The sequence below is a fragment of the Carassius gibelio genome, chromosome A21 (assembly GCF_023724105.1).
Source record: "Carassius gibelio isolate Cgi1373 ecotype wild population from Czech Republic chromosome A21, carGib1.2-hapl.c, whole genome shotgun sequence".
Classification (NCBI taxonomy): domain Eukaryota; kingdom Metazoa; phylum Chordata; class Actinopteri; order Cypriniformes; family Cyprinidae; genus Carassius; species Carassius gibelio.
Window position 1 is genome coordinate 21,658,122 of NC_068391.1, and position 23,233 is coordinate 21,681,354.

The 23,233-nt window shown below is 38.2% G+C and overlaps 1 protein-coding gene across 1 annotated transcript; it reads left to right on the forward strand.

The window, feature by feature from the left end:
- Nucleotides 1-16,147: 16,147 nt before the first annotated feature.
- Nucleotides 16,148-22,044, forward strand: LOC127941467 (pituitary homeobox 1-like). The gene is made up of 4 exons (XM_052536522.1): nt 16,148-16,226; nt 19,180-19,287; nt 20,082-20,284; nt 21,064-22,044. The coding sequence occupies exons 1-4, from the start codon at nt 16,163-16,165 to the stop codon at nt 21,598-21,600; spliced, it is 912 nt and encodes a 303-aa protein (XP_052392482.1). The 5' UTR covers nt 16,148-16,162; the 3' UTR covers nt 21,601-22,044.
- Nucleotides 22,045-23,233: the final 1,189 nt, after the last annotated feature.

Consider the following 23,233-nt stretch of genomic DNA (forward strand, 5'->3'; position numbering starts at 1 on the left):
CACTTTTCAAATGTATTTCAAAATACAAGCTTTAAAACATAATAAGTAATGTATTTCGCTATATTACTTAGGTTTAGCAAATTAATCTTAATACTTTAGAATACTTTTAAATTCTTATGCTTTGTAACACTAAGGAACATATTAACTTGATGTCATGTTTTTATGCTTTCCAACTCTAAATAAAACTTTTAAGATTTGTATTTTATTTGCATAAACAACAGTTTTCCACAGAATTTCAATGAACAACCAAAAATGTTATGTCATTTCAGATAGCATCACAAATAGAAATTCGATTTGAATACAATGAATGGGATTCCATGCTGTTTCATGCTGCATTACAAACTTCAAAACGAATCCAGACATTTTTGGGTGGGCCTGGGCAAAAGTGAGCGGACACTAGGCTAACTAAGGGACGGAGTCCAGTGATATAGCAAATCCGCTGCCCCCAACCGTGAACTGTCGCAATATTGTAAATATTTGTTTGAAACCAGGAAGGCGAGCCAATGGATATCACCCAAGCAACATGCAAACTTTGCACAAGAATTATGCGGTGAACCTCTTAACTCAGTCGATTCACTAGAAAGTGAAAGTAAAAACTGACGACGCTTTCCGCATCAGACACTGCATTAAAAGCACACAGACACAACATAAGACAAATCTAATTCATATGCTGCTATATACAGTAGCTAAATGTTTTAAACAAATTAAATGATTCTTTTAAAAGATTGAGTCAAAAGAATCATCTGTTCACGAATCGGATCATGAACTCGGGTTACTGTGCCAAATATGATTGATTCTTGAACATTTGAATGAATAAAGACTTCAGGTTCATCTGTAAAGCACATAAAGCTATCGTTTGACTTTCTAAACTTTTATTTCATGCATGATTCGTATGGATCTGTTAACTGAATGCAAAGTGTGAATTCTAGGAGGATGTTTGTGTCGTGATGATGAGCAATTTTTTTTTCAACGGAGAATCAGTTGCCATATTTGTTAAAATCCCCAGGCTGTTTACTCAAGTATTAAATTAAGAAATAGCATTACAACTAAAAGTAATCACTTTGGTAATCTGAAATATTATTTAAAATGTAATTTTAACGAAATACAGTTACTCATATTTTGTATTTTAAATACGTAACGCATCTTTACTCCCCAGCCCTGCGCACACATCAGTCCGGTCAGATCAGATCAGATCCACCACAGATATACATGTACATGTTCAATACTGAAATAAATGACTGCATGTGGTGGATTATTGGACAAAATCTGTATCTGAAGTGCTTGAAAGTACATACTCACTCATTCAATATTAAAGAGTGGGATATAAAATGTTTTGTATTTTGTAAGTGTTTTGAAACTGAGGTCATTGCGATCATTTCAGTTAACACACGTGAAGCTCTGAATATCCATCATGTCATGGGAAATCAATCAAACTGAACAGTGTATCCATATGCAGCAAAAATGCATCTCTTATCTGGCATTTCTGATAAGCTGAACCATGATTCTGCCTTTTAACATACAGCTGTATGTCTTCACTCATCAGAACATCAGAGCTATTATGATATACTGTATGAATCATAGCACTGTTAACGGTGCACAACGATATTGCTAGAGTTTTTGATGCCAAGTGCTTTGTTTTTCTAGTGCTACTTGATCTCATGGCGGCCTTTGATACAATGAACCATGAAGTCCTTCTGTCTCACTTTAATCACTTTGTTGGCATTCAGGGTACTACACTGCAGTGGTTATCTTCATATTTGACCAATAGAACCTTTTCTGTAGTGACTCGTCCTCCTCCAGCACTTCTCTCTCTTGCGAGGTGCCACAAGGCTCTATTGTTGGGCCCGTTTCATTTTCACTTTACATGTTGCCTCTTGGGTCTGTTATAGCCAGGCTTAACATAGCTTTTCACTACTATGCTGATGATTTGGAAATGTATTTGCCTGTGAGACTAAAAAATGCTGACGCAGTTGAGCAGATAATTCATTGCATTTATTAAATTAAAATATGGTTAGAGCTAAATTTCCTTAATTTAAATGAAGAAATGACTGAATATAATTTCATTTGGAGAGTCTGTAACTTCTGACTTTGATCCACTGACTTAAAAGCTTAGACCAACTGTCAGAAAACTTGGTGTGACTTTTGATAGTAATCTGAAATTTGATTTTAAAAAATTGACAGCGTGGTTAAAGCTAGTTTTTTCAGCTTCGTCTTTTGGCCAAGGTCAAACCATTTTTGAATCTCTCTGACCTTGAGAAAGCTAATCATGCTTTTATCAGTTCAAAATTAGATTACTGTAATGTACTTTATGTTGGTGTCTCACAGTCATCCCCCTGTCGCCTTCAGCTGGTGCAGAGTGCTTCAGCCCGTCTTTTAACTAACACACAAACCTGAGCACATCATCCCGATTCTTTATTCACTCCACTGGCTTCCAGTTTCTTTTAGAGTTGATTTAAAAATTGTATTGTTTGATTTTAGGGCCCTCAATGGCCTTGCCCCACTTTATGCAACTGAGATGCTTGCTTTTCGTCAGCCAAACAGGGCTCTTAGGTCATCAAATCAACTTTAGCTGGAAGTCCTGAGATCACGGTACAAACACTGGGGTGATCTGGCTTTTTCTGTAGCTGGGCCCAGACTCTGGAATAAGCTTCCCACCAAAATGTGTACCATTTCTGACCTGTGCCTTTTTAAAGCTAGGCTTAAAACTTGTTTATTTAGACTGGCTTTTAAAAACTAGCAATTGTTTTGACATTTTAGTGCATTTTTTGTATTTGTTTTGTATTGTTTTTATTGTTCTGTTTTTATTGGAAAGCCCTTTTGTTTCACCTTGAGTGTTGTAAACGGTTGTTTAAATAAATTTTGATTGATTGATTGATTGATTGATTGATTGAATCTTTGATTTGCAGTGGGTTCAGAAGATGAACAACAGCATGTTAAATGCGTTCTATTCAATATGAAAGCTGTTTTGCATATGTTACAATTATACCAATATGGATGTGATTTACATTTTTACGTCATACAAAAGCGCAGAGCAACCAAAAAGAGCAAATGTGAGCTTTATATAAATTCCCACACATGGAAATTCACATCTGTGGTTTAATCTGAACAAGGTTCTTATACACAGGTCTTTGTTTTATGATTTCATACACGAATAAGACGGATGTCCACATTTCCTGCAAAAACACAATGACAACTAATTTGTCTATTGCCATTTTGGATTATTTTCTTCATAATACAATTTCTTTTTTCAACTCGCATTTTACTGCTGGTTATATATATGCTATATATAATTTTGTATGTGACGAATTAAAAAAAAATCTTGAATCTTTACATTTGCAGAAGCTTAAAATGACAACAGTGCCTTTTACTGGAGCCAGTTCTCTTATTCTGTTGGTAATGTAGGAGTCTCTTTACCGATCAGATCCGATGTGTCAGCTCGAGTGCCGGCGCTCCTGAATGAGGCTTTAGTTTTCTGTCACACCCTCCATTAGGAGTAAGTGAACTAGCACTAAACTGTTTGGGATGTCATTGTTGCAACTAAAGGCAAAAGGGCAAACAAGCCCATCTAATCACTCCTGAACAATACAGAGGTGTGTTCGGCCTTCATTCACTCAATGAAAATATATGCATGTCCATCAGCACAGCAACCTCCATATTTCAAAAATGGGCAGAAACATGCAGTGGCCCCAGAAAACAAGTCTAAAGCGAAACAATTACATTTGACATGACAAAACAAAACCACTGTGTGATTAGTAAGTGGATATTTTGTTAGTTAATGTAATTATCTATGCCTGTGTGAACACGAGCGGAACTGACTTCATAAATGCTAAAAATTATATATAATCATTCACAAAAACACCATGAAGAAAGTCACATTAACACCGCTGATCTGATATTTTAAGAGGTCGCTGTATATTTCACAATTCATTTTCAATCAGTTACAATCGAAGAACAGTGGAAGGAAATCCACACAAGTGTGAAAAACATAAGCAACATGTGTGTAATTCTTTTCTAAGAGAAAGTTTCCTGAATGTAAGCCGTGAATTGAATGTTAAGCTGGTTAAAGCAGGTAAACTCTGAATCGATTGCATAGTCTGTTCCAAATCTCACTGACGGTGCTTGAGTTTCATGACAAATGAGCTTTTAAATTCTTCTCAGGAATGTCAGCACAGGATTTATATCTGAGAGCCGGATCAGGGCATGGACGATTCATCTTATAACCAAGAGAGATACTGACCAGCTATTCAACGTATACAAACTTGAATAAATATGCTCTTAATCATTAAAATGTTCGATGTCTCGGTTTTGCAGCAGACGGTGGAAGGCAGACATCTGTAGCATGAAGCACACAAAAGACTTCTCTTTCAAACTCTGAACCAATTCAGGTGTGATGCTGGAAATGTCATTGCACATTCCAGTCATGTCCTCAGAGCCTCGACAAAGACGAGTGAACGGTGACAGGATACGTTTAACATACAAAATCATATGCCACACACCGCTGCGTAACAACTCATTTGACTAAAAATACACCTTGAGACTCCTGGAAAGCCGTAACGTAAGCTCATTTCTTTTTCAGACGCCTGCCAATTTATTTGGTGTGTCTGTCAGCGGCGTCATCCATCTGTAACACGAAGACAATAATGAAGCTGTCTTCCACCTCGCAGCTGTTTGGCCCTGTCAAGAGGAGCTCGCTTCTTTGCATGCGATACGAATGCACCTTGGGTAAGCTGGTGGGATTTCATATTAAACAGGTCGCTGTGAGAATCAGCTGTGGCACTGGTGGAAGAAAATGAATTATTCCTCAAGTGCATCTGAACAAAAATGACATCTGCATACGACAATGCAATTAGTTTCTCCCTGCCTTTCCCATCGACAGCAAGAGTAACACGAGAAGCATGTCTAAACAATGCACAGACTGTGTGAAAAGATACACCAGCTTGACAGTTTCAACAACACACACTTAATATTCCTGGTTTTCAATCGACTTAATTTAACATTTTGGCAGCCACATTAAGCAGCACAGCTGTTTTAAACATTGATAATAATCAGAAATGTTTCTTGAGCAGTAAATCATCATATTATTCTGATTTCTGAAGATCATGTGACACTGAAGACTGGAGGAATGATGCTGAAAATACAGCGGAGCATCACAGAAATACATTACAGTTTACAATATATTCACAAAGACAACTGTGATTTGAGATTGTAATAATATTTCATTGTTTTTCTGTATTTTGATTAAATAAATTAACTGTTAAATAAAAAGACTGTTTTCACTCATGAAAAATCATCCTTTGCAAATTTGATGCCTGGGTCAAAGGGATAAAAACAAGGAAAATGTACAGAGTTGGTTTGAAATCCAACCGTCTTAAAATATATGCTCCTGTCCACCAAAGTACTCCGAGCAGATGCTGATAATGCAAAAGTTCAAATATGCTGGAAAAGATAAGAAGCTCAAGCGTACATGTGAAGGATGCACTGCACAGCAGGGATTGAGACTGAAACACAGCACAGTTCCTAAAAGAGCAGGATCTGAGCCGAGATAAGATACGCTGCAAGTACAGATGCACAGATTTATTAAAAACATAGACAGGAGGCATGGACGTGTGTACGGATGAGGAATACCACTGCCCCAGACACATCCAAGCAGGACATAAACACCAGCTGTGTTTACATGACCTCTGGACAGAGCACAGACCAGATCTAACGGCCGTCCTTCATCCTGATTAACTCATGCACTACACTACTTCACACGAGCACCATTAAAAACAGCTCCAAACTCAAGATGTACGGATTGAAGGTATTACTCTGATGTCTTTAGGAAATATTAATAATCTGTTAACGGGTCGAATGAATGCAGGTCAGTGACACTTAAGACATGTCTGCGAGCATCAAAATAGTCTTTTTGAAATCTAGTTTAAAATGCAAGCGCCACATTTTAAAAAATCGTTGAATTTTTGTTGGTTTCATGCATTTTGAAGAACTTAATACCTCAAAGTGACTGGTTGCAAAAATGTCAAGTGGTACAACCTCCAAGTAAGAAGTATTGACATATTCTCCTTTGGCCATTACAAATGAGTGTCCACATATAATCACCATTCGAAAAGCATTTACAAAATGACTTCTTCATGACATTCTTGGGGTTTTATCATTTGACAACCTGAACTAACCTATGCATTATAAAAATACTCAAAACCCAAAAAGACTCAAACCCACAACCTTATGGTTAGGAGTCAAACTCTCTAACCTCTAGGCCATGACTTCCCCAAAAAAGAGTTTACAAGCAAAAAGGGGAAGCGACAATACCCGTAATAAAACACGAATCAACATACTTTGCACTTGTGAGCTGACTAGGTTCACAAAATAATGTTTATCTGTGTAACAATTTCAATCTCCAGTTCATTTAAACTTATGAACAGCTGTGCCAGGTTATAGCTTCCACGATCATAATCTGATATGAATAACTTAGCAATCCTTATGTCTAATGTCAGTGCCATTTTAAAACAATCGATTTAAACGAGTCAAAACAACAGCATCAATAACTTACCTGCTCATAATACATATATTTCACATATCTGTCTCCTGTGATTTGTCAGTTTTTATAATATTAGTGTTTAGTAAGATAACCATGATCACAGCTGCTTGAAACATCAGATTCATCCGCGGAGCCGAAGCACGACCCATGTGATCACCAAAACAATCTTCCTCCGCAAGTTACTTGTAGTTTAACACAGCTAGAGGGCAAAATGTTACATAGTGCAGCTTTAAATCAATTTACTCTATTCCCAAGAATTTCAGCCTTTTAATTTTTTCCCCCAGGACAAAAACGAGGTTTACTTTAAGTCCTACTAATAATATCAAAACAAATGTAAATTAAAAAAAAAAAAAAAAAACGTTCATTAAAGAAGAGGTGTACTGAAGTCATTGTCTGTATTAATGCAATAATAATGCACTTTTAAATAAATAACTAGGTCCAGGAGGGAAGAAATTAGCAATACAGAATATAAATACTGGAAGATAAACACACACACACACACACACAATGAATGAATATAAATCTATACAACTAACAACAAAAAATGGTGTAATTTCAGCTCTGCTTTGCCACACACACAACAAGGCAAGGGAGATGGTATTATTGCTGCTCAGCGTCATGTGTTTCAGTGGAAAGAATGCAGAGAGTAAAGTTGTGCAGTAATCCCTCAGCGCTGACCCCATCAGCATCAGCCCACTGCCGTCTGCTCTGATCAAAGCCTCTCTGCTCACTCCAGCTACTTTGCGCCTGAAATATGGCCTATTGGTTTTAGCTGGCCATGGCCTCTTCTGCTTAACCAAACAATGTGGAGCCAAACGCAGCTGCTCGTGTCTTCAGTTATTGACAAAGGAGGAAGTAAAGAGACGAGACAGGGCCAAGAGAGGAGAGACCTTAATTAATAGCACAGAAAGAACATAGAAGCAAAGTATGGACAGCATTTAGAGCTTTAAAAGTAAATTAGTAGTAACTACTAAAAGTTCAAATGTTGGCACAACACTATAACTGTAGGCTCACGAATTACATGTGAAGATAATTTAGCATTTCATTTTTTCCAGTCAAATCAGGTCAAGGCACCTTTATTTATATAGCGCTTTTAACAATACAGAATATAACAAAGCAACTGAACAGCATTAAATAGGAAAATAGTGTGTCAAAAATGCAAGAAGGCAGTTCATCATTGAATTAAGTGATGTCATCATCCAGCTCAGTTCAGTTTATATAGTATCTGTGCAATCAAGTCAATGATATCGCTGTAGATGAAGTGACCCCAACTAAGCAAGCCAGAGGCGACAGCGGCAAGGAACCGAAACTCCATCGGTGACAGAATGGAGAAAAAAACCTTGGGAGAAACCAGGCTCAGTTGGGGTCAGTTCTCCTCTGACCAGACGAAACCAGTAGTTCAATTCCAGACTGCAGCAAAGTCAGATTGTGCAGAAGAATCATCTGTTTCCTGTGGTCTTGTCCTGGTGCTCCTCTGAGACAAGGTCTTGACTGTGGAAGCTGAACTGAGGAAACAGAGAATTTTACATCCAACGCAGGGTGTTAAAGAGTTAATTCAGTCAAACATGGAAACTGTGTCACACTGTACTTTCATTCATGATGTTTAAAACCTGTTTGGAACACAAAAAGAGATTCATAGCTAAATGTTTGTGCTAGATCAACCAGAAAAACCATGCTTGATGACTAACCTCACCAGCTATGTTTTACTGGTGGGAAAGCACAGCTAAGCTGGTTCACCAGCTAAACCAGTGTCAGACCATCACTAACCAACATAAACCAGCCTGGACCAGCATGAGAACTCATGAGAACAAGGAACATGTGGCCTAGTGGTTAGAGCGTTTGACTCCTAACCCTAGGGTTGTGGGTTTGAGTCTCGGGCTGGTAATACCATGACTGAGGTGCCCTTGAGTAAGGCATCAAACCCCCAACTGCTCCCCGGGGGCTGCAGAATAAACGATGCTCCGTGTGTGTGTTCACTTTGGAAGGGTTAAATGCGGAGCACAAATTCAGAGTTTTGGTCACCATACTTGGCTGTATGTCATGTCACTAAATAAGTCTTTTTCAGAGTCATACTGTATAATGAGGTGTATAATTACTATGACATAACCAAAACTTTTCCCTTCTACTACAGTTCACATTTCATGTTGAGTGTAGCCACTAATAACAGTGTGGAAACACTAACAACTACTGAATACCCTGTGATCATGAAAGTGGCTGAGATCAGAAGATTAGCATCTTCATTACGGGTATATACGCTCTCCTCCAATATCTCATATCAAAATCATGGGCAGAAACATCAAATTGCATGTCTACTCATCCTGGTCCTCAGGAAGGATTTCCAGCAGGTCTCAGCTGGCGTTCCAGTATAATTCCAGAGGTGTTCAGTTTGGTTGAGGTCAGGACTCACAAAACCATTTCTGGATGGACCTCTCTGTGTGCAGTGCCTTGTGGAAACTCCTCACACAAAACTGGAAGTGCACAATCCCACTGAATCTCATTCTGTGATATTAAACTAAAAGAAAAGGTGAGATAAACTGCGTGACTGTGTGCTTTAATTTAGCATTATCCAGTAAAGTGTTGCATGCTTGCTTAAAAGTGGTTCATTCATACATTGGGAGAAGACAAGTGCAAAAACTGTATACCTTCAAGGATACAACAGCTTATCAATGGAGCAGCACCATGAAAGTGTCAGCTTTGCACCTTATCTACTCCTTTAAAGGTGCTTATGGTCTCGTTCTTAATTTTTCTTTCCTACTCACTCCTCTGTTGGTTTTGCATGAGGCACAGCTTTGAGGAGAGAGCAGGGTAAATGTGCTGTTTAGACTGACAGTGATCGAGTTACTGCAGCTCCTAGCTCACAGAACGATCCCATACAAAGTCCTGCTGGCTGAATTAGTCACACATGTTTGCATATGTACACAAACACACCCAGCAACAAACACACAGGCAAACACGGCCACACAGACACACATGCACGCAACACTGGTGGTCCTGCAAGGCCCTCTCTCTGTCTGTCTCCTTTATCTCACCTGGAGGCCCAGACAAAGGTGTATTCTCTGCGAATAAACAGGTTCTTCATGTTTGGGCTTCTCTCCTAAGAAAACAGCGTCTTCAGGAGGAAAATGAACAGTCAACGGTTAGCCAACTTTGTGGTCCGTTTTGCATGCCAATCATATCTGCCAAACAGTTAAAGAGTGGAAAGTTACTGAGAGATGCATGCTTTTCTGCCAAACTGCTTTGTGTTTGAGTAGTGGATTGAGGAGATGCATGCAAACAGCCAATCAGAGCTCTTCTTCAGCTGCCCCGTCACAAACGTGCGTGTCTCACTCTGCTCCGAACCATCACTTCTCATTCCCACTGAGGATAGCCAGAGTTCATGCCGTTCATTCACATGTGCCTGGATGCCCATAGACAGGAACGAGGGAAGAGTTCAGATCGTTCCCAGGTACCGTGTTTCGGCAGTCTTTTATTGGCCTTCTAAATGAGTCTGTGTTTGGCTTGAACTTTATCAGAGCCCTGAACACAGTGACATTGACGTGCCTCCTGCTAAAGACTGCCATGAACAGCTTTATGGGGGCAGATAGCATTTTATCTGACCATCTAGATAAAAAAGCCAGGGTTGTTCCTGACTGTGGCGCTTGAGAGGGCTTTCCCCAGATCTGGAGCATGTTGAATTCCTAGGCCTGGCAGTAAATTGTGTTTGAGACAGATGTGTTTCTCTGGACTGATTTCACACTGAACAGGCTGGAATGCACAGAAAATGTAAATCAGCAGGTCATTGCTAAAAAAATATTTTGGAGAAGATTAAACTGTAAGACATACTGAAGTGATGGTACATTTACATCAAGAGCTCAGTCTTATTCATTACTGGCAAGTTTAGCTGGCTTTCTAATCACTTCAAATTCCACAACACTCACAAAAACAGCAAAATGCAATTCTGTTTAAAGGGATAGTTCACCCAAAAATGAAAATGTGTTGTTTATCTGCTTACCCCAGGACATCCAAGATGTTGCGGTCTCTCAGTCTTATAATTGATGTGAATGGGAATCACGGCTAAAACATACAATAATAAAAATAAAACATACACAAACAAAACCAAATTAAACCCTACGGCTCGTGATGATACACTGATGTGTAAAGACAAGAAACTGAACAGTATTAATATAGTTTTTTACCTCTGATTCACACAATGTCTGAACGGTTATAACTCTCCTGAACGTGTTCTCCGCAGCAGGTGTGTGAGGCGTCTTCTTCTTCTTCTTGCTTTACGGCAGATCGCAGACTTATAAGTGCGTTCCTGACACCTATCTCTCAAATGGACCATTGACACTCTGTCTACAATCTCAAAGGATGGTCCGAGTGAATGGTTCAAAAACTCAATAGCACTAAAACTGCCTGGATTTGTATTCGCTTTCACTATTATTTGCCAAAGAAGTATTTTTACACTAACATTCCTAACTGCTTAAGAACATAAAATACAAAAAAATCTGTATATATATATATATATATATATATATATATATATATATATGTGTGTGTGTGTGTGTGTGTGTGTGTGCAGGAGGAAGGCTTGTATGCCCTTATTAATGTCTTCGGCAAATCAAATTTCAGTTCCTTCTCACTTCTTTTGGTGTCTGAACTGTTCTTCCCACTGCTGAATAAGCTCCTGACCTCAGATGACGTCAGCCGAGAGATGGGCTGCAAACTCAGTTTATCACATTCAGACCAAAGAGCACAAACCAGAAAATTAGGTTTGAGGTTTGGTTGCAAGAACATGAAGACATGAGTCTCTTTCATCATTTACCCTTAAGAGCTCAATCTGCAAACCACAAAATGCATTATTATGATTATTAACTTATTTATTTGATAATTGAAGCAGTAACCAAAGAGTCTCTTCATACATGTCTCTTCTGTATTTGTTCTGTGGAAGCGCACCTTTCTGAATCTCTCTCTGTCTCTCTCTTTAGCACACACCCTGACAGCTTTTTAATCATCTTTGCAGCTTTTTGTCTCTCTCGACAGTGTGTTTTTTCTCAAGTAAGGACTCCGGTGAAGAGCTCACCTTCCCCTCATTCAGAAGCCGTGGAGCGAGACTATTAAGGCTCGGTGTGTGTCCTCACACTCCACTACGCCCTGCGCTCTGACATCACCCTGGGTTTACTTTGTCTCTTTGTTTGTCCAAAAAAATTTTTTAAATATGTATTTTTCACAACGGTTATGTTTGCTCGATAAATCTTATTGTCAGGACACATAAAGAGCCCAGAATACCAAGAGCAGCAATGGTGTAAAAATGCTGAACTCCCACGGATAGTGTTTTTCCTCATCAAGACCTGTACAAAAGACAGTTATTATTGACTAAAGGCCTTTGTGTGTGAAATATCTTACACAACATATTAATGTTACTTACATTAGTGGGTCTTGAAAAGAATCCCCTTTAAAATAACAACATTTTGTCGCTGAGCAGCCTGAAATGAAGACGGCATGTTTTTATCAGCCGTATTTGCTGTATAACATCCATGTGAAATATATAACACCAACACATCAGAAGACAAATAATAAAACAGAATCACTGAGTTGGTAAAAGGATGAGTTCCTCCTAAAAATGACTTGTAATCTCAGTCAGGTGTAGCTGGGAAGAAGGTTTACCTCCCAACATGACAAAGACCCAAAGCACACAGCAAAACTGAGCTCACAGTGGCTGAAGGAGAAAAAGCTGAATGTCTTGCATGTCCTCGTCAGAACACAAACCTCAGTGAAAACCTGTGACTGCAGTCCACAAACACTCACCATCAGACTGAACTGAGCTTGAGTGGTTCTGCAGAGAAGAGCGGGCAAATACTGCATAGTTAGTAGAGTCACTTTGAAAACCGACTAAAGACTGTAATTAAAGCAAAAGGTTCTTCAACAAAATACTGACACAAGGGCTGATCCTCAATGATTCGTTTTTTACATTTTTATTATTATTCCCTTGGATGTTATAAGTAGCACTGAGTGAATACAGCTGGATAAAACAAAACCTGTGTCCGTCTTCATTTCAAGCTGCAAAGCAACAACATGTGATTATTTTAAAGGAGACTTCTCCTCTTGATGTCAAAACTCGGGTTGGGACCTCACACAAAATATTAGTAATTTTCTTGTTTACAAATGTACTTCAGTCTATTGCACACCAATCTCTACTCTATAAAACAATCAAACCTGTTTTCACAGCTTATCAGTGCTTGCTTATTTAGTTACATTAACACATTTTTCCATTACCAATAATAAAAAAAGCTATGTGCATTTGTTTAAACATGATTCAGTTTGATCGACTATCCATAAACAGTTTGTTTGCTGTCATGCACTTTATGTCATCATAACTGCCCATGCAATTCACAATAAAATACCGCATAGATGAAAACATGACACATGTATTAATGCATTACATCATCACAAATCTCTAAAAATACTGGCTGGATTTACTGAGTAGTTTCTTGTCAATATGCATGCTAACTAAAACTGCTGAGTGACCATCGTGCTCCTTCAGTCTTCTCACAAAACTCACAGACTTCAGTCGTAAACCAATACTGCAACCTCTCTCGAGATTAACTAAATGATCCACAGCATTACTGGAATAAATTTAATACATTTAACAGAAAACTATACCATTTCAGAAGTATAATCGTGTGCGGTTGTGTGTCATTGTGTGTCATTTTTTGTAGGCTGGTAAATTTTTGACTGGGAACACCAAAACTGTAACAAGAAAATAAAAAAATAGCTAAGAAGTACAAAAATGACCAACTATTTGGAGAATTTGTTATACCCTGTGTGATCATTAGTTTTAGTCTAACTAACATTTTCAGGAGTCTTATTTCTATAGTGCTTTATACAATACCGATTATTTCAAAGCAGGTTTACAGGGATAAACAGGGAAATAATGACTCAGTGATGGCAAGAGAATTAAACCAAGAGTGATCAGTCATCATTCAGTTCTCATCCAGTCAAAAATATTGCTTAATATTGAGGAAAGAGAAAATGAAAGAGAAATGACAACATGCTTTACTGACCACTATAATTATATTCTATTACTAATGAAGCAGATTTCACTAGTTAGGGTTCACATTCTGGATTGCAGCTATTAAATACAGATGTTGGACAAAAAAAATGCTTGAACTGTGCACTGTTTTTAATGAGGGTGTATTGTATGATGTAAAATGTATAATTAAATCAAAAATACATAATTTCTTATACTGTTATTCCAATTAAAATTGGCAACGCAATGATAGAATGGGAAAAGACACAAATTTCTTCAGTAAAATGTGTCCCTTTGAACTTGGCCAGCGTGGTCTCATTATATCACTCTAGAGACAGGCTAAAGCCGCAGGAGAACCAGGACCCGTTTGAGGACCTTCAGGAGTTATGGCCTGCCACAGAGAAACCTGCAGGAAGAGAGGCCGATGGGTTTCCAGGTATGAATCACAGAGCTGTTTCCTGAAAACACTATACTGTATTTAATATTGCATATCTGTATTTACAGACTAGATGTTAACAAATTTCACTGAACTAAGCAAAAGATAGATTTCAATCCTGATAATAACCTGCATCCTCATCAAAGGCAGATTGAACTGTGATTACACTGATTTTGTGAAAACCGTTGTTTTGTTTAATAAAATATGTTTGCTTGAAAGAAAACTCATAACTGCAAAACAGTTCCATAAGAGTTTAATTCATTTACCAAATAAATATGACAAACAGCGGAATAAAAAAGACAATGCCCATTTTCGTTTTAAATGAAATTAGCTTTTATCTATAGAAAGCACGAAGCTCTCTCACACACACACACACACACACACACACACACACAACACACACACACACACACACACGCACACATACACACAAACACACTTTCTTCAATTATCGATGGCTTAAGTCCGAACTACACAATGCTTGGATGAAGTACACACAAGAGCGTTTTAGGACCAAAACTTGAGAAATGCATGTAGATAAAACACGTGAGCGGTGCCAATATTATTATATAATTATTGATCAATAACGCACGCTTGAAGTGTAGCGATCAGCGCCTCGACGCGCACTGTTCTTCAAGTGCAACTGTGATTTAAACTTAGAAGCACGTTGCACTAAACTAATTAATATTAGCAAACAAATCAGAGAATAGCCGAAAACATCATGGATGGAGTGCTGAGAGCTCGTTTCTCCTGTAATAATTCTCCCAGACTCTTCCAGAGCGCTCATACAGCACACTTGAGTGTGTCGAGACAAATATGCCTGGATATCTCGTGCTAAACTCTGTTTGGAGGTCAGACAGTAATCTCAGCTAATACACAGAGGCAGAAAGCCTTACATTATTAAAAGAGCGCGTTTTCAGAGCAGACGGGGAATGTGGGCAATACATGAATTTAGAAACCAGTCATGAAGAAGTGCTGTCACTTTAACTAATTTCACACATGGCCTCAGTCCATGCTAAAATATGCTACCATAGCCTACTTTTGATCAACGTTAAGGTGCAATTTCAATATGTATATATATATATAGATAGATAGATAGATAGATAGATAGATAGATAGATAGATAGATATACTCAATATACGGCTCTCCTGCTCTAATGAGAGAATAGTTGACCTGTAGTTGCAAAGTTACTTAGAATGTCTAAAGTGGACCATCGAAATAAAGTGTAGGCTAAACAATTATTTTATTTAAAAATTTTTGAGAAAATGAACCATTGAAGACGTCGTTGAAGGTCAGGTTATTGTTTGCGTGGCTTGAGTCAGAAAACAACATGAGAAATCAAAGTCTGTAATTTGGGAACATGACCTTTGTAGCAGCGACCGTGAGCTAGAATATAATGATTTACTGTAAGCGCTTTCACCTCACTGTTTGCTTAAATTTAATTCAGTCATGAGTTTTATCAGAGTATGTATTTAAATATTTCTAATCGCGCAAGGCAAGAGTAATGTACAGGAATATGCTAAGCATGGCTAGGACTATTAGAGGAATCAATCAATCTGATGAATTATAACAGTTTAATTCATTGCATTAATAATAAATATTAGTCTATTTATTTCTTGTTTCAAGCGACGGGTTTGTATTCGTTCATTCATTCATTTATTCAAGTTTGAAGTGGTCTTTTAAGACTGTATGGGCTACTTGTTTTAAAATGAAAGATGTCATGCAGAGATTCTCAAAAATGAACCAGAATAAATACACGCATGCTTCAAATAATCCGACAAGATACTTTTTCCATTCAGGCAATATAAAGAAAACTATTAAAATGCGTGTTTTAACAATGGGTTTCAAAGAAGGATAACAACAAAAATAGAGTAGCTAAATACCAGTGTGAAAAAAAACACAAATAATAATAATTAAAAAAATATATATAAGGTAAAAAATATAATATATATATATTGCCTTGTAGTCTCCGATCAGCGCGCATATGACAGTAATCAGTGCAGTAGATCTGAAATGTCGTCTTACTATCCACTAAAACAGCAGAGGTTCAAGCTCGAGCAGGCGCGTGACGTCATGCGGCCGTGACGTCACGCCGTCTACCTGACAGAGGTTGCGGCGCGCGTCTTCAGCCGAATAAACTTGAACATTGCTTACAACCACACATTTGAGGAACTATATGCTATGAATGCATGGAGACGATTTAAGACGCGAGAAAAGGAAGCAAACAGCCTTCAGAGAACTGCACGTGAGTCACTATTAGTCGCGTTTAACAGAGTTTGTTTGGAAGTATTGCTTGTAGGCCTGTAATGATGTAGCCTATGAAGTAAATGTATGTTTGTATTATTATCGCTGTAGATAACAGGTTCTGGTATAACTCGACAAATCTAAATGTTTCACTTGAAATGGTGGTGGGTCTTCCTGCTGCCCGTGCAGAACAATTAATGAATGAGCTCAGTTAAATCAATAGATGTGTAATAATATAACAGGCGTGCGTTTTGCATTTAGTGTTTTGCATATAGTTTTCTTAAAATCATTAAAGTATTTTCGTATATTAGGCCTGTTCAAAATCCTCTTAACCCTCTGGCGGATTGCTATAAATAAATAGCATGTTATTATTCATATGCGGCTTCTCATCAATGCATCTCTATAACAACAACAACAATAATAATAATAATAATAATAATAATAATAATAATAATAGCCTAATAATAATAATAATAATAGTAATAGCCTGTACTTCTTTCCCACAAAGCATCGGTCACTAAGACCAGATGCAGCATAGTCCTTAAAAATGATAATAACATCCACACATAACAATTATTCAGAGGCTTTAAAGCCTACTAAAAAGTGCTAACCTGTAATCGTTATCTAAAAGATCTATTTATACCTGATTTAATTTATAAAATAAGTTTTGCTGATATATAGGTTGAGTCAGTGATGTTAAATTATATTTTCGACTTGAATAAAACCAATTAATTGTTGTTGCCTTTTTTAGATAAATTTTTTTTCTTCATTGCACGGGCTTCCATTAAAAATATTATTATTGTTGTTGTTGTTGTTGTTGTTGTTGTTTGTCAGATAATATCCTGGTTGTTTAGTGAAGCAGTCAGTCAGATGTGGTTGAATGTGTCTGTGGACATCAGTCTAATCTGAGCTGTGTGAAGTATCGAGTCGTTTAAAACTTCTTTAAGAGAGAAAATGAGAAAGTTGTGCGCTTAATTTGGCTTCGGGATCAGCTTTTCCCTTGAAACGATTTGGTTTTGCTGTAGTTTGTAATTGGTGACAAATGGAGTCACGCTAGTGATGCTGCGCGTCAAATATAATTAATTAAACTGTTATAATTAATCAGAAAACAGCCATTCACTGAGAACGATCATATATTACATCCTCAGCCTCAAACATCTCCTGTCGAATGGATCTATTAACTGGGATTGCACTCGATTGTTTGTTGGTGTTTAAGCAATGCATAAAACAAAAAAGACACACATTATTGATTTTATTTGCTTGAATTAAACTATTAGTCCAACCTATAAAATAAATAACGAGGACAACATTACATTTTCTCCGTTTTAAACAATTATCGCGCATTGTCATTAAAGAAATATATAGTTTTCTGTTACAGATATAAATATTAATATCATTCATCAGCAAACAGATCTTTAGGTCTTCGTCGATTATTATGTTTTTTTAATTTTTTTGTATATTGATTGTGAAGATTATTTAAATATAAAGGAAATGCTTTGTGCAACTGTTTGGCTTTAAAAGATTCAGTAGCTTCAGGATAATTCGTTTCGAGAATATCGCAAATAATGGACTTAAACTAAAGCAACGAATGACAAGAAAATCTAAACAGATCTGACTAAATGTTTTCTTCGTAAATTACAATGGGCTAAGGATAATAATAATGATAATATTAAAAATAATAAAGAATTTATATTAAATAGGCCAGATGCTAAGGCCAAAAGCAGGGAAAGGTTGCTATACACAGCCTATGGTGTACAGTACAGAACAGTAAAAACATAAACCTTCGGTTCTTTATTCATAACATGCGTGTGTGTGTGTGTGTGTGTGTGTGTGTGTGTGTGTGTGTGTGTGTGTGTGTGTGTGTGTGTGTGTGTGTGTGTGTGTGTGTGTGTGTGAGAGAGAGAGAGAACTGTGGGATTTTCAAACAAATCATTTGAGAAAGCTGGTGACTGAAACTTGTGTCGTACACATTTAGAGATGTCTCGTTGTCTGATATTTTTGGGATCATTCTCCGTCAGTAAGGCGGCTCTCAGGCGGCATTGTGTTCCCCAGCAGGCGCCTCTGACCTGGACAAATCCCGCACAGAACAATCAGACGCGACAGCGAGAAGTTTTCTGAGTGACAATGAACCTGTCACATTCAGCCCAGATTAGATGTCTCATTATTGGCCATTTGACGTTATCTAGCCATGTCATTGTTTGAAAGACTGTGGTAAGAGTAAGTCTGCATTAGTCCTGGACTGTAATAACGTGTTCATAAACCTCAGATGCAAAAGAGTTTTCCTCTGAACACTGTTCGGTTTGCTCGTTCCGACACGTCGCCTGTATTCAAAACAGCAGCAGCCCAACTGCTCTGAACTAATGGAACTGTCAATGACAAAGGCAAATAAACTTAGCCTCTTTTTCATTTCAACAATTAAGTGCTGACATTGCCTCAATGACTGTTGTTAAACCGCATGTGAATAACAGTAATTACCTCATGTGCATTGACCAAAAAAAAAAAAAAGCTTTAATTAAATAGACTTCAGGTGGACTCCTGAAGAACTGTTTCATCGGCGTGGATACAGGAGGTTTGTGTGTGTTTGAGAAATGTGGTTTGTTCAGCTAATAGCCTCTTACTGTCCAAAAACAGTGTTTCCGACACTAGGTGCAGAGATAATGGCCAGAAGCTCGGCTGAGAGCTCTGAAGGAGAAAGGTTGACTTGTGTGTGTAAGAAATGATTGTCTCTGTGGGTGGGACTGAGAGGAGGGTGGGTCCTGCTGTGATCTGCTCCTGCTCCTCCATTCGATCACTCCAAACACTCACTCTTCAGGAACACATCTGCAGTAGTTTGGAGGAGATCGCTGCTGTGCACGGGTTTATTCAGTAGAAAAGCGAGGGGATTTCTTGGCGAATCTACTGACTCCGTGTCGCAGCGCTGGAGAGAGTTTGTAACACGCATGATTGTTTTAAAGGTGGAATGAATTTGGACATGGCCTCATCTTTTCCTCTGCCGAGAAGCAACAGCACCAGAGAAACGTTAGAGAACTCGAGTTGCGAATCTTCAGATACTGAGACAGCAGGTAAAAACACCGGTCATATCATTTACACACCTATATAAACACACATTTACATACCGAAAGTACATGAATGCAAGCCTTTCACGAAAAGCATGCATTTACATGTTAAAAATATGGCATCTTTCCATATCTGCTTTACCTGCAAATGTTTTGTTTTGGTACATAGAAATAACTTTTGTTGTTTACCTTTTTTTTTGTTCGGCCTAATTTCGCTGAAGCCTGTTTGTTGCACGTTGGCCGCTTGCTGTTTGCAAACGCACAAAAATAAATAGAAATTCAAGCTTAGCCTATATTATTAACACGTTTGTTGCTTTCTTAATAAAAGAAACATATTTATATACTGTATAGGTATAGGCTATATCCGTTTTGATCATAGGCTAGATCCCCTAAAGAACTCGAAGACCGTTTCTGATATTAATGATATTAAATTAAATGCGCGATTATTGGCAGGAGAATGATGTGATATAAACTGCCAATCTGTACATGAACGTAATCTAAATTCAGTAAAAAACAAAGAACTAGGCCTGAGTTTAAAACACGAGCGGGCCTTTAACTTCTGTCTTAGATATCTGAAATAATATAGCCGTAAGCACTGTGTGCAAATAGGTCCTGATTGAAAGATATATTTTAATAAGACGTATTTACATATTTATTGCTTGACTAGCACATCTAGTCTGTGCAAACGCATCATGATTCCGTTTTGTCCGACTCCCGGTTTGAATCGGACTCCTTCCAGAATTCTGGCAAAAATAGGTGCGACCGAGCACCACATATCACCTCAACATTATTCTCCCCAGAAAAGGAGAGGTCTGTGGAGCAGAGAAGTGACGATGGGAATGCCGAAGATTCCAAGAAAAAGAAACAGAGACGTCAGAGGACTCACTTCACCAGCCAGCAGCTGCAGGAGCTGGAAGCCACCTTCCAGAGGAACCGATACCCGGACATGAGCACCCGAGAGGAGATCGCCGTGTGGACCAACCTCACGGAGGCCCGGGTCCGGGTACGACACCACCCACCGACACCCTGAAGCACTCACACACACTACAGTTTAGCTACAGAATCACCCTGCATGTGTTTCCGGCCAAGACTGGAGTTTATTTTCTTATTTATTTCAGTGGAATATGCAATATTTAGCTACAATATGATGCAAATAAAATTTGCAGATTAACTTGCAAAAATTAAAATGACCTTAATAAGCTAACCAAATCAAATATAAAAAGTCTTATATTTGTGAATTGTTCGCTTAGTGTGTATCCTGTTATGTATTTGAAAATAGATCATTTTTTCAAATAGCCTACGAGACGAGAGGATTTATTATTATTATTATTATTATTATTATTATTATATTAAAACATAAAAAGCTGTACTTCCAGGCCACGATAGAAAAAGTAGCTAGGCCTATATATATATGTAGCTATCTATATATTTTTTTTCCTAGCGATATTCAGAAATATTTTCTAGCAGGCCGATCTTTTAGATAATTTCACAGCCTTCCAGATCCTGATAGTGAAGGACTTTAGAATTAAAAAGTTCGGTTAAAAGTATACTGTCGGTTAAATTAATAGACAAATGTATTACAATTTTTTTAGATGCAAACCCTATATTTTTTAAATGCTTATGAAAATATATGACTTGTTGATATTGTAAATTGTTATTTAAATAGGCCTATGCACATACTAGTGTTGTGAATTTTAAATGTTTTGCAAATGTTTTGAGTTATTTATTTGGTCAATAACAGCGTTTGCTGCGCTTGGGTGAATAACGCGTCCTCTTCCGTAGGTTTGGTTCAAGAACCGGAGGGCGAAGTGGAGAAAACGGGAGCGCAACCAGCAGATGGATCTGTGTAAGAACAGTTACCTGCCCCAGTTCAGCGGACTCATGCAGCCCTACGATGACGTGTACCCCGCCTACACCTACAACAACTGGACCAACAAAGGCCTGGCCACAGCCCCGCTGTCCACCAAGAACTTCACCTTCTTCAATTCCATGAGTCCCCTCACGTCCCAGTCCATGTTCTCCTCCCCGACCTCCATCTCCTCCATGAGCATGGCGTCCGGGATGGGACACTCCGCCGTGCCCGGGATGCCGACCACCGGCCTGAACAACATCGGTAACCTGAACGGTATCGGGAGCTCCGCGATCAGTCCGGCCATGAGCTCGTCCGCGTGCCCCTACGGTCCTCCGGGATCTCCGTACAGCGTCTACAGAGACACCTGTAACTCCTTAAGACTGAAATCCAAGCAGCACGCATCTTTCGGATATAGCGGGTTACAGAGTCCCGGCTCCGGTCTGAACGCGTGTCAGTACAACAGCTGACGAGTGAACGGAACCGGGAGAAATCCCCGTGCTGGATTTTACAGCGGATTGTCTGTGTTTACCTAAACTTGCACAACAGTTTAAATCCATTGTTTGGATTCAACGTTCTGAAGACAAGTCAAACTCATACATTGTACATAAATATAAACGCGGAACAACACTGCACGCAGTGCTCCATGGGAACAACGGTTTGTCAGATGTGTGATTGTGTCTCGTGATGAGTCGTGTTCGTCGTGTTTGTGCTCGGTGTCACGGACAGTGTGTGTTGTCCTCGTGGATCTCACACACAGCCTGGATTCTCTCCACCTCGTTGTTTCATTGTGTCGATAGATTTACCGCATGCTTTTCTTCCAGTGAAAACAACATGTTTTGTAAAATTATATGAATGTGTAGACTAAATAACAAAGCTATAACTTTATGTTGTACCCCTGTTGATTTAATGTTTGAATAAACATCAAAAGAAAGAATTTCTTAAATAATTTGTGGAATCAGCGTGGTCTGCAGCTTGATTATTTGAAGAAGATAAAAACGCACATTGTACATCATCGAAAATTAACTTTGAATTCACAGTTTTCATTAAATAATATTATACTATTTTAAACAATCGTTTAATAATATCTAACGGATTTTTCTCGATTAAATTAACAGAACTAAATTTCAATGCGTGTCGAATCCTGTAGGAATTTCCTAGAAATTAAACTCTTGCATTTTCTCTTTCCGTATATTATGCACGACGTCAATCTATGTCTATATAAGCTGTTTGACAATGCACGAAATCTCCCAGCACATTTCTTAATTATAAAAGCGTGCAATTATATCCAACCCTATACCATTCTGATGAATTAGAGAAAGGCCAACTTTAAAATCTATTGCTTATCTCGGTTTGCCACATTAAGTGACAGTTTTTATCTGCATGGGTGTATTTAGATGATACGAAGGAGAAGGTCTGTGGTAACTGATGGATGTTTAATACCACTGCTCCTTATCCACTGATAATAATGCCTTTCATTTCCTAATGGGTCGGCTCCGAGAGGCCAGTGTTATGGTCACTTCCTCGGTGTGCTCTGTCAGGCTAACACAACGAGCTCACGTGCCTCTTTAAGGACGCGTTACACCTCCAATCAGACGAGAGACTGAAAGAAAGAAAGTGAACTTCACACACCGAGGATCTTCAGGAGAATCTGCTGAAGTTAGATGCAGTATGTCCAGAAACTGAAGCACATTGATTGTTAAGCGTTGCCACACTAATTAAAATAATTCTTGAACACACTTGAGCAGAACTAGCATATTATTTCTTTATACGCAGAAATAACACTTCGAGGGGTTTTTTCTTTCTGAGAAAAAACAATAATTCTGGTGCAGCACGCTAATCTTTCCTGATACCAGTGTGTCGTGTAAATTAAAGCTCGGATGAGATCAGTTATAATTAAATTAGTTTTATTTTAAGAATTTATATTTAATTATCGTAAGAAATGCTGCATCTAGCGCGCAAAAGAGAAGCTCAAAAAGAACCGCCAGATTTCTGCAAATGTTTTTATTTATTTTTATACCGTCATTCTAAAGCAAGAAAAGACCAGAAAATACACTTCAGAGACAATGCATGCCACTACAACATGGTTAATTACTCATTCTT

Bases quoted from the DNA above. Each gene is read 5' to 3' on its own strand.
- LOC127941467 (XM_052536522.1), top strand. From the start codon at position 16,163: ATGAATGCATGGAGACGATTTAAGACGCGAGAAAAGGAAGCAAACAGC. The intron at 19,288-20,081 runs GTAAAAACACCG...TATTCTCCCCAG, and splicing joins TTCAGATACTGAGACAGCAG to AAAAGGAGAGGTCTGTGGAG. The intron at 20,285-21,063 runs GTACGACACCAC...CCTCTTCCGTAG, and splicing joins TCACGGAGGCCCGGGTCCGG to GTTTGGTTCAAGAACCGGAG.